This window comes from Pisolithus orientalis (genome assembly GCF_024613125.1).
Source record: "Pisolithus orientalis strain OTSU chromosome Unknown F5J12scaffold_52, whole genome shotgun sequence".
Lineage (NCBI taxonomy): Eukaryota > Fungi > Basidiomycota > Agaricomycetes > Boletales > Pisolithaceae > Pisolithus > Pisolithus orientalis.
The window spans coordinates 200858-214898 of NW_026260833.1; the positions used below are offsets into that span (position 1 = coordinate 200858).

General features: G+C 49.7%; 5 protein-coding genes across 5 annotated transcripts; 2 read left to right on the plus strand and 3 right to left on the minus strand.

The window, feature by feature from the left end:
• Nucleotides 1-169: 169 nt before the first annotated feature.
• On the minus strand, nt 170-2696 carry F5J12DRAFT_462265 (cytochrome P450). The gene is made up of 13 exons (XM_051739552.1): nt 2566-2696; nt 2278-2502; nt 1895-2219; nt 1691-1839; nt 1527-1642; nt 1363-1471; nt 1301-1314; nt 1043-1232; nt 913-991; nt 745-861; nt 671-681; nt 484-613; nt 170-431 (listed from the first exon to the last, which is right to left on the minus strand). The coding sequence occupies exons 2-13, from the start codon at nt 2462-2464 to the stop codon at nt 341-343; spliced, it is 1518 nt and encodes a 505-aa protein (XP_051595585.1). The 5' UTR covers nt 2465-2502; nt 2566-2696; the 3' UTR covers nt 170-340.
• A 1347-nt stretch (nt 2697-4043) lies between these two features.
• F5J12DRAFT_860760 (uncharacterized protein) lies at nt 4044-6399 on the plus strand. The gene is made up of 8 exons (XM_051746861.1): nt 4044-4335; nt 4389-4428; nt 4481-4703; nt 4770-4886; nt 4952-5055; nt 5110-5419; nt 5476-5644; nt 5696-6399. Exons 1-8 carry the CDS (start codon nt 4197-4199, stop codon nt 6052-6054), a joined length of 1461 nt encoding a protein of 486 aa, XP_051595586.1. The 5' UTR covers nt 4044-4196; the 3' UTR covers nt 6055-6399.
• On the minus strand, nt 6394-9204 carry F5J12DRAFT_860767 (glycoside hydrolase family 79 protein). The gene is made up of 12 exons (XM_051746862.1): nt 9137-9204; nt 8756-9073; nt 8683-8695; nt 8458-8623; nt 8319-8406; nt 8182-8270; nt 8085-8132; nt 7847-8037; nt 7482-7797; nt 7415-7424; nt 7082-7364; nt 6394-7031 (listed from the first exon to the last, which is right to left on the minus strand). Exons 2-12 carry the CDS (start codon nt 9060-9062, stop codon nt 6581-6583), a joined length of 1962 nt encoding a protein of 653 aa, XP_051595587.1. The 5' UTR covers nt 9063-9073; nt 9137-9204; the 3' UTR covers nt 6394-6580.
• Nucleotides 9205-9273: 69 nt separating this feature from the next.
• On the plus strand, nt 9274-12119 carry F5J12DRAFT_462395 (acyl-CoA dehydrogenase/oxidase C-terminal). Its single transcript, XM_051739553.1, has 14 exons — nt 9274-9464; nt 9528-9606; nt 9674-9828; nt 9892-9976; nt 10028-10266; nt 10314-10513; nt 10567-10586; nt 10640-10674; nt 10727-10884; nt 10935-11146; nt 11203-11587; nt 11647-11819; nt 11894-11990; nt 12048-12119. The coding sequence occupies exons 1-14, from the start codon at nt 9365-9367 to the stop codon at nt 12111-12113; spliced, it is 2004 nt and encodes a 667-aa protein (XP_051595588.1). The 5' UTR covers nt 9274-9364; the 3' UTR covers nt 12114-12119.
• Nucleotides 12120-12581: 462 nt separating this feature from the next.
• F5J12DRAFT_860787 (uncharacterized protein) lies at nt 12582-13718 on the minus strand. The gene is made up of 4 exons (XM_051746863.1): nt 13463-13718; nt 13042-13400; nt 12964-12991; nt 12582-12906 (listed from the first exon to the last, which is right to left on the minus strand). Exons 1-4 carry the CDS (start codon nt 13550-13552, stop codon nt 12691-12693), a joined length of 693 nt encoding a protein of 230 aa, XP_051595589.1. The 5' UTR covers nt 13553-13718; the 3' UTR covers nt 12582-12690.
• Between the last annotated feature and the right edge of the window lie 323 nt (nt 13719-14041).

Here is a 14041-nt window from a genome sequence, read left to right on the forward strand (position 1 = left end):
CCCGAGTTTTCACGGGCTGGGTATCGACTCAGTTGAGCACATGACGTGTCAATGGGGCTGACACAGGCAATTTTGTCACTTGGCCCGCTCCTGTTTGACCACCGGTGGCTCGTGCGTTTTAAGTGCTGTGCTTGCGAGATAATCACAACGGAATTTCATTTCAAGAGAAGGGAAACGGCTTGATTACTAAGCAATGCAGCCCGATAACATCCTCCCTTGAATATGAAACGTCCCCCAAAATTGGCGGCTTCGCACGCCGCTCGTACGATTCTTGGATCAGGGAGTTGTATGGAAGTAGTGGTCCAAGGTAGTGGGTCAATTGTGTGAATTTGCACCTATCTCATGATCGAGGAATAAAAAAGTCCTCTCGGAGGAGAGCCAAGGCCCCCGCAGAACGAGGCTTAATGGAACACTTGAACGGTGCTTGGTGACTATGTACCCATCATAAGACGAGAACAAGCAACCGGCTGAGGTATGGCGTACCAAATAGTTTCCCCCACCAAATTCACCTCAGGGGTAATCTCGACTCCATTCTCGAAGCGCTTGGAGATGTCGAATACGGCGAGAGCTTGAGCGCACATAAGCCAAACAGAGGAACTTCCGAGGAAATAACCTGGGGAACGATTAGGCAGGTGCTAGGATTACCGCTTTGCGTGTCCCAACCACTTACCTGGGCATCGCCTATGCCATTGATCTTAGTTAGAGATCATTGTATTCGCAGCGTCAGTGAAACGACTGTCCCACCTTCGACCGAAGCCAAAACAGGCATTTCTTGGATCCTGCTCCGGATTATCGCCTAGAAACCGCTCAGGCTTGAACTCCAAGGGATCCGTATAGGTGCGTTCATCGCGAAGCATCGCCCTTACTCTCTCAGTCTGCACATCCCTAGAGCCAGATCAATCATGTACGCACCAAATATTGACAACGACGTAAGAACCCCCTGGGATGAAATATCCCTCGTATGTGTCGTCACTCCCGGTGTATCTTATCGCTAAGCTGGCCATTTAGTAAGCAAAGTAACCAAATACCTGAACGGACGCACTCAAGGGAGCAGGACAATGCCATCGAAGAAGCTCCGTGAGCAACGCTTCCAAGTAAGGCAGATTAGGACGGTCGGAAAACGTCGGCAACCTTTTGGTCCCGACAACGGCGTCGAGTTCGGCCTGTGCTTTCTTCATGACACATGGATAAAGGGTCATCGCAAGATAGAAGCCATAGGCAACAGAGTTCGCCTGAACAATAAATACAATACCGAAGGTTGTAAGCAATCAAGTTGTTTGTCGCACTCGATGGCACTTACGGTGTCCGCACCACCTATAGAGAACGTCAGCACACGGAACACACTAGCGCAGCAGATGTTACCCTGATACAAGGTTGCTGATGCCCACTTTACACTATCTTCAAACTCCTCTGTCAGATCAGGCGTGCTCAATAGGCGGGCAGCAAATGACGGCAAAGTAGTACCGGCCGTCTGGGCAGCAGTCAGTGCGGTAGCATAACTAGGGCACGCCACCTGGCAGACTTACCAGTTGGTTTTTCAACCAATTGTGAGGAATTTCAACCAAATCACGGATGACAACGGCATATTCTTTGGCTTTTCGTTTGAAGCCTGCCCCTGGAAGCCATGAGGGTAGGTACTTCACTGTGGACATGATGGGTCGTGGCGATATCCAGAACACAAACCACCTACACGAATGCACCAAGTCCACGTAGTAAACACCCGGTGCTGTGCTCAGGGAAAGTTGTGAGTTTGCTAAGTGAGCCAAGTCTACCAGAGGGTCGTCTCCTTCTATAGTTTTATATCCATAAGTAATGCGGAGTATGATGGACGTGAAATTCCTGAGACAAGTGTCACTACTGGTCACATAATAGCGACGAGTCTTAAAATACTTACTTGCGAACGTGGGCCTGCAGTTGTTCCGGGTCATCAAGTACGCACTGAAGAAATCTACGGGTCTCGAACTCAATCAATCCGTTAAACTTCTTGACCAGATCATAGCTCCCTATCTCTTGCGCGATCCACTTTCGATGAGTGCGGAACCAGTCATTGTATCGGGAAAGTAACATGATCTTTCCCCACCCCGATAGCTCACCGGCCATAACCGACTGCGGACGATCAGAATAGTTCACGCTGCGCTTTTCAAGGAGTTCCGCAGCAATCTTCGCAGAGCCAACGATGATGGCTGTGGACCCGAGAAAATACCCAGAAGCAATATCACCTAACCGCAGCATGGTTCTCCATATAAGATCAGTTGATCGATGAGCCGGGTCACGCACCATACTGGCGGTTCCATTCCTGCACCTTCAGCCATGCTTTTTCTTTGGGAAGTTCTGATAAACACCTAGGCCCAGTAATGCCCGGAGGAAGGCCTTTCGGTGGGCGCATCAGATAAAGCAACGCGCACAACATAGAGACAACGGCAGTCGCGAGGATGGTCTGCTCCGTTGATAGAACGACTTGCATAGTTAGAGACTAGTACGCCAGACGGGAGTAGGGTTTTGCTAGGATGTACTGAGTCATCCTTGAGCCCCCGAGGGGTAGAGTACGGAGAGTGTGCGACCTACCGAGGTTAGAGGCGACAGGAACGGAGAAGGTGGTCCACTTGCTCGTGAAGTTGAGGGCTGATGCAGACTATCCAATGCGCATGCCAGTATGGTGAGAACGACTTTTCCCAGCTAACCGTACACGGAAAACTTATACACTTCACTGTTCGGGCCTTGGACGAGCTCTGGTCCGTCCTTCGCTTCCGTTCAGTGCTAAGTAGCGACGCAAGCTAAACATGCGCTATCATGCATACCATGTCGTCGACAACGCGCAACCTGGTTTGTGTGTTGTGTTTTGAGCCGTACGCAAATAGAGCGAAGCTTGCCTACGGCCACCAGATGGGTGTATCTTGGATAGCCTGTAGGACCCATCCACAGTGATGCCTATGAAGGTGCTTGTTTCCGCGGCACTCGTCTCACAAGATAAGGCTGATAGGTATGGGCGTAAAATGGCGGTAGTTCCAGACGGAAATGTCGATCAACGTGATAAATCTGGCAAGAAGTTTCGCTTTTCCGCATTTGAAAGCAGCAACTAGCTCAGCCCGCTTTCTTCGCAGCCGGCATTGTAATACCAGAGGAGCGACTGCGAAACAGATTGCCTTGGTATACAACGCCTCTCTGTCCGATGATTTATTACTGGAGTGCCCCTGTAGTGGCGACAGCGAAGTGTAGCACTTGCGACGACACTACAAGAGGAGCTTCTCCTGAAGGTACTTCGAAATTCCAGGACACCAAGGTCTGCATATCAGGTAGGTAGGAAATGCGTCCCCGTATGTTAGGATGCATGGCCCTTTTCATAGTAGGGATAGCAGGCATGCAATATCAGTACGAACGGGTGTGGGTAAGAACTAGGTCAAACAGAAGTGAGATACGTAGAAGAAATGTCAGAAGAATATTGAACAAGCGACGTGCGGCCGACAGCGTCGGTCCGAACCTTACAGCCCCATTACGAGTGACCGAAATCAGTCGATCTTCTTCAGCCCTGCGTAACCACTCGTTTTCTGATGTAGTAGAAATTTCTACGTGACTCTGTACAAGTAGTTGTTGCCTTTGAGGTTGCAATACCCTCCCGGAATCCATGCCCTGTTTCGCAAGCTTATTATGTTCGAGCGCTCACCCTCCCCAGGCTCCTGAAGCCTTATGTGCACGGAGAAATGCCTGGTACCGCCACGAAAAGCTGCGTTCTACATAAAAGTGGTAGTGAAGTGCTACATTTCCTCAGGTAAGTGGAGAACCGTGGGGTGAGGGATTGTATCCTGCCAGGTATAAGAAGAGGCCACTCGTCGCACAACTCAATCATTCTCTTCTTTTTTTGTTTTTCAGATCCGTAGAGACGATCGAGAACATGACAGTCTTCAGTGTTAGCAGCCGCACACATTGATACCAAAACCCCCGCCAGTGGAAGTACGGCGGGAGCCTGTAGAGAAAGTACTATTACTATGAGAATACAAGATACCTGACAACGCATAAGGATTAATCCAGGAACGCCGGGTTTAGCCGAACGTAGATAATCGAACCAAGTCGATATTTGGTAGAACATCGTCACCACTCCAAGCTTGAAAGCTTGATATTTGGTGCTGATATCTTCTGGCTGACTCGCATCGTTATCTCCACCTTGTCTGTCGTATCGCATCTTACTCATTTGGTTTCCTATGTCTGCCGAATCTCAACCCGCACAACCGGAGGAGGCTCTCCTCACTAATGGCGAGACAGCTGCAACAGCAGAAAAGGAAGGTATGGACGGTGGTGATTCAAACGATGAGCAGTTGCTGGGAGGCGCTCGGCGACAAAGTAAGTTTACCCTATTGTTAGTTTTCGACTGACCTCGTTCAATTTTCTTGTAGTGGAATTTTACTTCGCAGATTCCAACCTTCCATTCGACAAGTAAATTCATCTGCTGTTTCCCTCACAGAACGCTCATCATTACAAATGAAAGATTCATGTGGACCCTTCACACCGCCAATGAAGAACATTGGGTTCCCATCAAAACTATCACATCATTCAAGCGTATGCGAGAGTATACTGAAAAAGGGCACGAATTCATTTTACGCGCCCTCCGCGAGAGTACGGAACTTGAGGTGGACGAAAAGGGCGAGAACTTACGACGGCGCACGGAAGTAGCGCCGCCTAAGGGCCAGTTCGAACGCAGTGTATACGCGGTAAGTCTCATCCCTGGTTCTGCGTCCGGGAAGCAAGCCATGCAACATCGACTAAGGGGATCGTAGAAAGGGTTTGGAAATGAAGAACCCGGAATGCAGAAGGAGTTGGAAGATTTCTTTGCGAAGTATGGCGAGGTTAACGCCGTCAGGATGCGCCGCACGGATGGAAGCAAGGAGTTCAAGGTTTGTCGTTACGTTGCTACAATAGTCGATAAGATGACATTCAACTTGCTCTCTCGCCTCAACAGGGTTCCGTGTTCGTTGAATTCGCCAACATGTCATCTGTGGAAGCCTTTCTGAACGCAGATCCTAAGCCGACTTGGAACGGCGAGGAATTATTGACCATGTCTAAGTGGGTCTTCCGACTGAAAACTTACTGGTTTAGGCTCACTCCTGCCTCCGACAGAGGTGCCTACTGTGACATGAAGATCAAGGAAAAAGGCCTTACTGGAAAAGCTGCCAAACTTCGCAAGGATAAAATTAACCGAAAAGGATTTAACGCTTTCAGGGATATGGAGGATGCGTCGAAAGGAAAAGCCAATGGAAAGAAAAAGGAGAAACCCGAAGTATACTTGGAGTTCATGGGTAGCAAGATCCGTGTGTATGACGACGACGACAACGTCGGGTACGTGAAAGAGGAGGACGTGCCGTTCATCCAAGGGGCAACTCTTAAATTCATAGGCTGTGGGGGAGATGCCAATTTCACTGAGATAAAGGTGTGAATATTAACTATGGCCACGTTTATTGTGACGCACTAATCTTGCTTGCTCAGGCCCCGCTCCGCGAACGATTTGCACGTGTTCCTTATATCCAATTCTCGAAAGGAGACGATCATGGCTTTGTAGGATTCGACAAGGCTCTCACAGAGGACGAAATCGCCTATGTAAAGGAAAACGTCAAGACTGTGAATTCAAAAGAAGTCGAATGGTCTATCCCAGATGGTACGTTCCCCATGCTTCCCCTCGTTCATTACCACCGTAACATTTTTGCAGAGGAAGAAGAGAAACCTTTCCAAATCGAGCGTGCAAACTTTGCGGCACGTTCTGCTCTCTCCCGTTCACAGCTTCGTAACGGGTCGTCCTCTCGTGGTGGTCGTGGGGGTCGTGGAGGACGCGGCGGTCGTGGGGGTGGTCGCGGAGGTCGCCAAAGTGGCCGTGGCGGAGATGGTCACAGTGACAGATCCAAACCGAAAGATAACGATACCAGCCCCAGCAAACCCACTGGCGAGGAACAAGTGGGTGAAAAACGCAAGCGAGCCATCGAACCTGACGGTGGACCCGACATTGGCATACGGGGCGCAAGCGTTCCAACTATTGCGGTGGCGAAAAAGGCGAAGGCCGACGAATCATAACCATTTGTATGATTTCTGAGAGTGCAAAAATGAGTGGCGAACCGACGAAGACAGATTCAGGTCCTGTATTTTTAGGACATTGGTTTGCTTGTATTAGCTTGTGTATGTCATAAGCCATGCCTGACACTTGGTGCCTTAGCCCCTTTGAGTAGAATAGCGTCTTGCATCGTGGAGGAAAGTATGACAACGGTGCTGGGTAGGCCGAGGAGCTGAGGCCACGGTCTCGGACGCACCACAAATCTTGGCAGTGTTATTTCCAACCGTCATATTTTCCTTCAGTTACCGAGTCATCACATCGTTTCGAGCTTGTGCTTGCATGTGCTTGTCTTCTGCCAACCGCACGAATATATTCGCATTCTAAGGGTATGCTACACCTTCAAAACTCGTTGGGATGAGGTAGATATCTGCCCTTTCCAAGCATTATTGCGGAAATAAGTAATCAAAATGCAACTACCGGTGACTGAATAAGACAACAAAGACTCCAAAAGAATAAAAAAGCCAACTGTAAATGGTCTCGAATCGTCACCTAACTTGCGTAAGCCATTCGAACAACGAGCAGCGCACCAGCGATGACGGCGCCAAGACTCGGTAATGCCTGCGCGAATCCAGAGGCACTGTTTTCCAACGAGCCTTGGCTCGTGCCAGCCAGCCAGTCTGCCGTGCCCATGTTGCCATTCGAAGTAGCGAGCGCGGACGGGTCGATGGTGGCAGTATTGTGCAATTTGGTGTAGGCCGTCGTTGGGAAGGTCATCGTTGGACCGGGATCGGATTCTTCGAGGGCTTGGTCACTGAGGAAGACCAACGCTGCGCCGGGTGCAGGTACCTTGACGTTACAGACCCCATTCGCCTGGTCGCAGGTCACCGTCTGGACATCAATATTGCCTACCGGACGTCCATCAGAGGTGAATGCGTCACCAAAGGTCTGCCCCGCCCACGTAAAGTTCCATTTCTGTGCAACGGAACTCCCTGAAAGGTATCTACAAAGAAGGTGAATGAATATCCAAGAAGCAAAATCACGTCTGCTTACTTTACTTTGACTTGGGCTGGTGTCGACCCACCGGCGAGGGAAATGCTTGCAGTATAGTCACTTGCACCAGTAGGGTCCGAAACGAAATTAATCAGAGCGACTCGCGTAGGTTCCCCGTTTTCGTAAATGGCGTAGCCAGGCGTGAACTCGTTCCCTCCATTCATGCCAAGGTCAAGAACTCGGGACTGGTTGGACGAGCCCAAGGCTTCTGCCACGAGCAGTGCGGAATAGTAGATAGGTCCGATCGTCCACTGGTGGAACGTCGATTGATTAGTTACCGGAGCTTGGAGGAGTTAGCGGGGAGAGGAATGAAACGGTGAGCCTTTAACGTACGGGTAAAGGGCTGGATGAACAGCATGTGAGCTTTTTTATTTACTCTAGAAGGGATAACATCACTTACATTATAGTAATCGCTCTGACCACCAACATGGAACAGAGCACCTGTGAAGTTGACATAGGCCATCTGAAGAGCATAATCAACACCCCACAGGGCGGCACCAAAGCTGTCACTAAGACCGGGGAAACCACCGCACGACGCGGTGTTCGTTTCAAACATGACAAAGGGCTTCCCCAATGACTGTGCGTAACCGGTCGAGTTGATATATGGTGATACGATGTCTTGCCCAGACTTGTGCGTCAGGTACGTAGGGAACATATCCTGTGGATTGCGCGGCGTGCCGGTACCGTATTGGGCATAACAATTATCTGTTGGGTAACTAGGAAGTTATCAGAAAACATCCAGCGAAAGAAGACTTTGGGCAGTACTGTTCAACGGCAAGCGTGATTAAGCTCTGGCTATAATCGGTAGCAAAACCAGTATCCCAGACCTGCTCTGGCTCCCAGGTGCCAGACAAATTGGGACCGATGAGAATGTCCTTGTCTGGTAAGTTGGGATCCGCGTTCACTGCATTGACGAGTAATCCGAACTCATTCGTATAATCCTGTGGGCTGTAGGACTACGTAACAGTGAGCTCAAGGGTTCGGGTGCAACGGAACTACATACGCTGGGACGGTGACCGTGTTTGGAATAGAGATCGGGTTCGTTACCGCCCTGGGATCATGTAAGATTATTATCTCCAAAGAAGTCCTTCGGAACGTACCTGTAAACCAACCAAGTAATCACCGAGAATGGCTTCGCCAACCTCAGCTATTTGTAGCTGGAAGTTTGAGGTGTCGTAGAATGGAATGCCTTTTGCGAGTCATGAAAATGAAGACCGGATCTCAGCAAAATGCTTACCCAAGTACCAGCGAACATTCGTCAACGCGGATATGCTGGCCATCATCTTGATAATCTCTGGCGTAAAGAGCAAAGGCGGAGTATCAGTCTGTAAACAAGATGTAAACATGCGCTAGTGACGTTTCTATACTTCACATACCGGGTTGGACGTGTTCACCGTGTCCTTTTCCATAGACTTTCCGTCCGGAATGGAGTTGACCAGCGTAGCGGTTTCCTGACTGTTTCCACCAAGTCGCACCTGAACGCTTCCGGCGCGTTCCCTGAGGTTAGCCATTAAGTTTAGGAACGGCACCTGCATGAACGAGCTGATGTTCCCGGAGTCATGAGCATACCAACTCAGATAAACATGACATGTAAGAATCACCTGTTTAAGCCAACTTCAAGTCGGATCATTTCAGCGGGCCATCCATTTCATCAAACCTGTCAACAATACTTACGGACTTGGCTAACGACACTGAATTCGATACTAAAACCAAAGAATGCACCACTCTGGGGTATGGAAAGGCCGGTTGCAGCGCCACCGGTTTGCAGCTGCACACCAAAAGAAGTGGGCGGTGGTGGATTGGGTACAGGGGGTGGAGTCAAAACAGTCTGATCATATGTAGCAGCGCCGGTGTACGAGGCTGAGGGAGCCGTCACCGTTTGCGAACCGAGAGGTTGCTGGACATGTGGACCATAAACTGTAACTGCTCCATGTACGATTCCAAATACTGACAGAAAGGAGTGGACGAGGAGAAGACGCATCGTAGACGTCCCTGTAAATTTGTCGACGTGGTGAGTTACGGGTTGCTGCCATGGTTTTGTCGAAAAGCACCCACTGCACCTCAAAAAACGAGTGACTGAACCTGAAGGAACGAACTTGGATCCGCCGAGGGTCTCAGCCAAGATCGACCGACTGAATACTATATATACCATTTATGTACGCGTTACATAACCCCTGCCAAGCGCTTTTGGACTTGCGTTAGTACGTAAAGGTCTCCGGTCGCCGTTCACATGCACACCCGTGGGTCCTGATTGCGCTCCGAGTTCCCTGAAGGCCAAGCGTGATGGCACCTGTCACTATCGCAACACAAACAGCCAAGGACATGAGGGTGGCGAGGGCCAGCGTCTCGTTCAATGTGGAAACCGTACGGGACTACTTATTCGGTGATCTAGTCGTGCCGTTCGAGCGCTCTTGAGCTTGAGTCTTGAGCTTATGCGTTGCAATAGCAGGAAGGCCCAACTGGGAGACTCATAAGAAGATTGAAGATATCCTGAAGAGTGATCCTGTGTTCGACAAATCTCAGAGGTGAGAGAAAGCCTGGCGAGACGTACCGCGGACGAACGAACTCTGACCTAGTCTTTGTCTACCTAAGCAATTTCATTGGAAGAGTTGATGCATACGAGAGAGCCCTTGCTATCACAAAGCATTTGATCGAGTTACAGCGTATCCATGGTTGGTCAAAGCAGGAGAGAGATCAGGCTGCGTTCGTCTTATCGGAAGTACTCCCCATCGGATTGCACAACGTCGGTAAGGGGATCACATCACTGCAATACAAATTTGTCGATAACTGAATCATGGATGCCATGTAAGCCTTCGAACCCGTCTTCCTCGGTCAAGCCTCTTCTGCAATGATGTTGGAATACTGGGATCTCGTGTCCAACAAGGGAATACAAGGGTGAGCTCCTACATATTACTCACGCAATGTGGTGGCTTTATTGGGCTTCAGGTGCTATCTTCAGACAGAGCTTGGTCACGGCTCTAATGTTGCTTGTCTGGAGACTACCGCGACGTATATCCCCGAAACACAGGAGTTCGAGATTCATTCACCAACGCTAACGAGTACTAAGTGGTGGATCGGCGGATTGGGTAAAACGGCTACCCATGGAATCGTTCAAGCAAAGTTGATTTTACCTGGAGGGGAAGATGTCGGTCCACATCTCTTTCTTGTTCAACTACGGTCGCTAGGTGTGGTGTGCTTACCTTGACGGGTACCTATGCACTGACTTGTGTAGAGGATCACACAACGTTACCGGGAATTTCCATTGGCGACATAGGCCCAAAGGCTTGTGGAGGTCTTGCAGCGATGGATAACGGCTACGCAAGATTCCACCACATCCGAATCCCGCGGGCTAACATGTTTTCCAAGTTTGCAGAGGTGACCGAGGATGGCCGATATGTTCAGCCTCGGAACCCAAAACACAGTTTTGGTGGGGTAAGTCCCCATATTGAAGAACTAGTAACGACTCACCGTGATACTACTTGAAGATGATGTACATACGAGCAAGGTGACTGCTTGCCGCGAATATTCTCGGTTTTCCGGATTTACACATCTTCTCAGCATGGTTACGACTGCAGGATGGACCATTGCAAGAGGTGGGTGCTGCCGCATCGTTGAGTCTTGTCATGTGTCGATTATCACGCTTAGCGATAACTATTGCTATCCGCTATACCACTGTCCGGCGTCAGGGAGAACGCGATGAACATGGTCTAGAGCGCCAAGTGATCCAATACCCATCAACGTACTACCGGCTAATACCTATTCTTTCTCGTGCCTACGTGTTCATTGTACTTGGCCGTCAAACGGTAACTTTTTTTCGTGAAGGGTGGGACACAATCTGAGCACCACTTCTCAGATGAAGGAATTCACTATTGTCAGAGGACATTTGGATCGGGGAGACTTCACGAAACTTCCGGAGGCCCATGCTATCTTATGTGGTTTAAAAGTTCTCGTCACCAGCGCTGCAGTGAGAGATCTCGAGACTGCCAGACGTGCGCTGGGTGGACACGGGTACAGTGCCTTTGCAGGCATTGGGCGCCTGTATGCCGATTATCTCCCCGCTGTGCTGTATGTCACCTCAGAGACTCGCGCTTACGATGTCATTCATGGGGAAGTTATACCAGATACGAAGGCGATAACTTTGTGTTGGACGGACAAGTAGTACGTGCAGCTGTGAAGGCGTACCGGGCTTCTCTTTCCACTCCAGCGTCACCTCTGGGGGCCCATTCGAGCTACATCCGGCTTTTGAAAGGCGAAAATCCAAAGCCTGTTGTGGATACAACGACATGGGAGGATTCCGATGCCATTATCTGTCTGCTTGAATGGCGCGCTGCTCTCGTGTTGAAAGGGTTCGTGGAGACTATGGATGAACTTGATGCGAACGCGAATCAGAGGCTATCTAAGGCTGTCACGGATGCCTTCATAGCTGTTCAAATCGGGAAAATGATTACTGGTCTAGATCTGTTACCGCGGCAAGAGGGCGATATCATACGCGCGCTGCATCATCTAGTAAGTTTCCTCGCGCCCTTTGTTCGTACTATATGGATCATGATGCTTGCCGTACCTAGTATTTGCTCACTACTGCAGAAGATGCGCTGGTTGATCTTTTCTCGACGGGGTTGTTACACCAATCCGGAGACCGTAAATTACGTTTGGCAATCAAACACCATTGTGCACTGCTCTTACCTAACGCTATTGGATTGACGGATGCATTCTCGTTTTGCGACTGGGCTCTTGATAGGTTCGCGTTCCATAGAAATCTTTGACTTCATTTAAGTTCCCTTCTGCTGATCTGTTTTTCCCTTCGTCTATTAGTGCGTTAGGAATGTCTGATGGGCGTGTTTACGAAGAGCTTTGGCGAAGAGCCCAGTGTGAACCTCTCAACCAGTTAGGCACTACTCCAGGGTACTATGTACGTCGAGCACTTGTATTTTGTCTCGTCTTCGGGGTAACTGAACCATTGTCCCAGAAAAGCCTCCGGCCGATGTTGCAAGAAGGCCAGAAGTTGACGAAGAAAGTAAACAGTCGGCTTTGAAGAATTATCATTCTACCGTGTGCGCAGAAGGGCCACAGGGCAATTCTGCTCACACAGTTTTGCTGGGTATCGTAGACTTAGTGATGGGTTAATATATCTTAACATGCATGTCAACCCACACCCCAGGATAATCAGACTCTTCCCCTCAACCCGGTGCAACCCGACGAGTATGGAAGCTGGTTTGGGGTCACTTGCGCTGGTAGCGACGTTTGGCATCCTGTCCTGCGTCAGCCTTCTACCTCACATTTATCGAGGGACGTGTCTCCATTATACAACGCAGCCCGTTGTGTGTGCTTTGCGGAGGACCCCGTTTCTGTTTCAGGGATGAGAAACAGGATCAAGGAAAGCAACACAAACTCGGCAACAACACCGGAGGTATGACATGCAAGAGTTATAGGATGTTGAGCACTACTCATAGTAGTTTCACCTGAAGAGACGTACTGAATTTGCAAAGAACTGTCAGTACTTGAACACGATCGCATTAGATTAATCTGAGCATTGCATATATTACAAGCTTGCAATCAATAATCACTAAAAGCCACAACAAGCAAACGCAAAACGCTGACGAAAGCATGAATCAAAGGGGAACACGCATCATGTCGAAATAACCATAACCACTGTTCACCCGCTCGTCTTTATATCGTTGACAGAAGGTTTGAAAACTAACGGGATTTAATTGATGCCAGGGTGATATACCGTCGCGCAAAAGGTCGAGTATGTGGTCAACGTACATCAGGGTGGTTTCCAGAGCTTCGCATGTGAGAGGCTGGCCGTCTTGGCGGATGACGGTGACCTAGACCGTGACATTTAACAACCCACTCGTCGAGTTCTTTATTAAATTGTGACTAACCGTTCCCATGCAACCTGCTCTCTTCCACCTGTAGCGATCGTCAGTCACCTGCGGGTGGAGGATAAATCGCTCACTCACCTTGAGTCTGGGCTGCCCGTACTAGGTTGACAGAGTAGATGCATAGCCATCTGATTGTCCAAGCTTGGATGGCGGATCATCTTGGTAGGGTCATCCGTCATGTGGCGGTATATGAGGATGGGGAAACCGAAAGACTGGGATATAGGGCTAGGGAGGCCACAGAGGTATATTGGGTGGGAGGGCTGGACGATAGTTGTCTGGAGGGCAGGAGCACCCTGTGCTCTTTCAGCGTTACAAGCAATGGTGACGCCAGTTATCGCATGTGGCGGCGGCACGCGACGCAGGGAAGGGGTGGGTTGTGCGGTGGGGGAACATCGCGACTTGTGAGTGGGCCAGTCGGTCGACTGGCAGATACTAGACTGTACGCAAAAAGCGCGAGTCGTCAGAAGTTCTGCCCACAATTACAGTTGCATAGCCGTACGCAGTAGACGGAGTTCTTACACCTTGAACAGCGCATCAGCTGTTGTGGTGATCTCTCTCGAAAACACAGCGAGCATGCCTGGACGGACATAGTTGACGTGGACTCGACCGATATTGCTGCTTCTGGACAGCGGGGCGCAGTTGTTTCACTGGGTAACAGGGGTTATATGATAGCTGAGTGCTGCCTTTTATAGAAGTGCAGCTGCTCATTGCGCCATCTGACGACACATCAACGTTATGGGACGCGTGACAAAAATAAACGATTTTTTTGACAAGAGAGTCTATAGACGCGCCTCGGACGCGTGGATGCCGGAACAAGTCGAACGACACACCAGAGAGACGGGAAGTCAAACGTTGTCCTCGGATTGCAGTGCAAGAGCCACTGATCGCTGGTCAATATTTTCTCCGTCCATAAAGTCAGGAAGAGTGTAGCTTCGGCGATACTCGTTTCCGTGTTCGCTCAAAACAGCTGACCAATCTCTCGATGAAACCGGGCAGAAGGGCAGAAGCTATCCACCAGTACTTATATGTAGGCGCCGACACGAGGTAAGTACGTAAAGATGACTTTGAGATCGAGGGA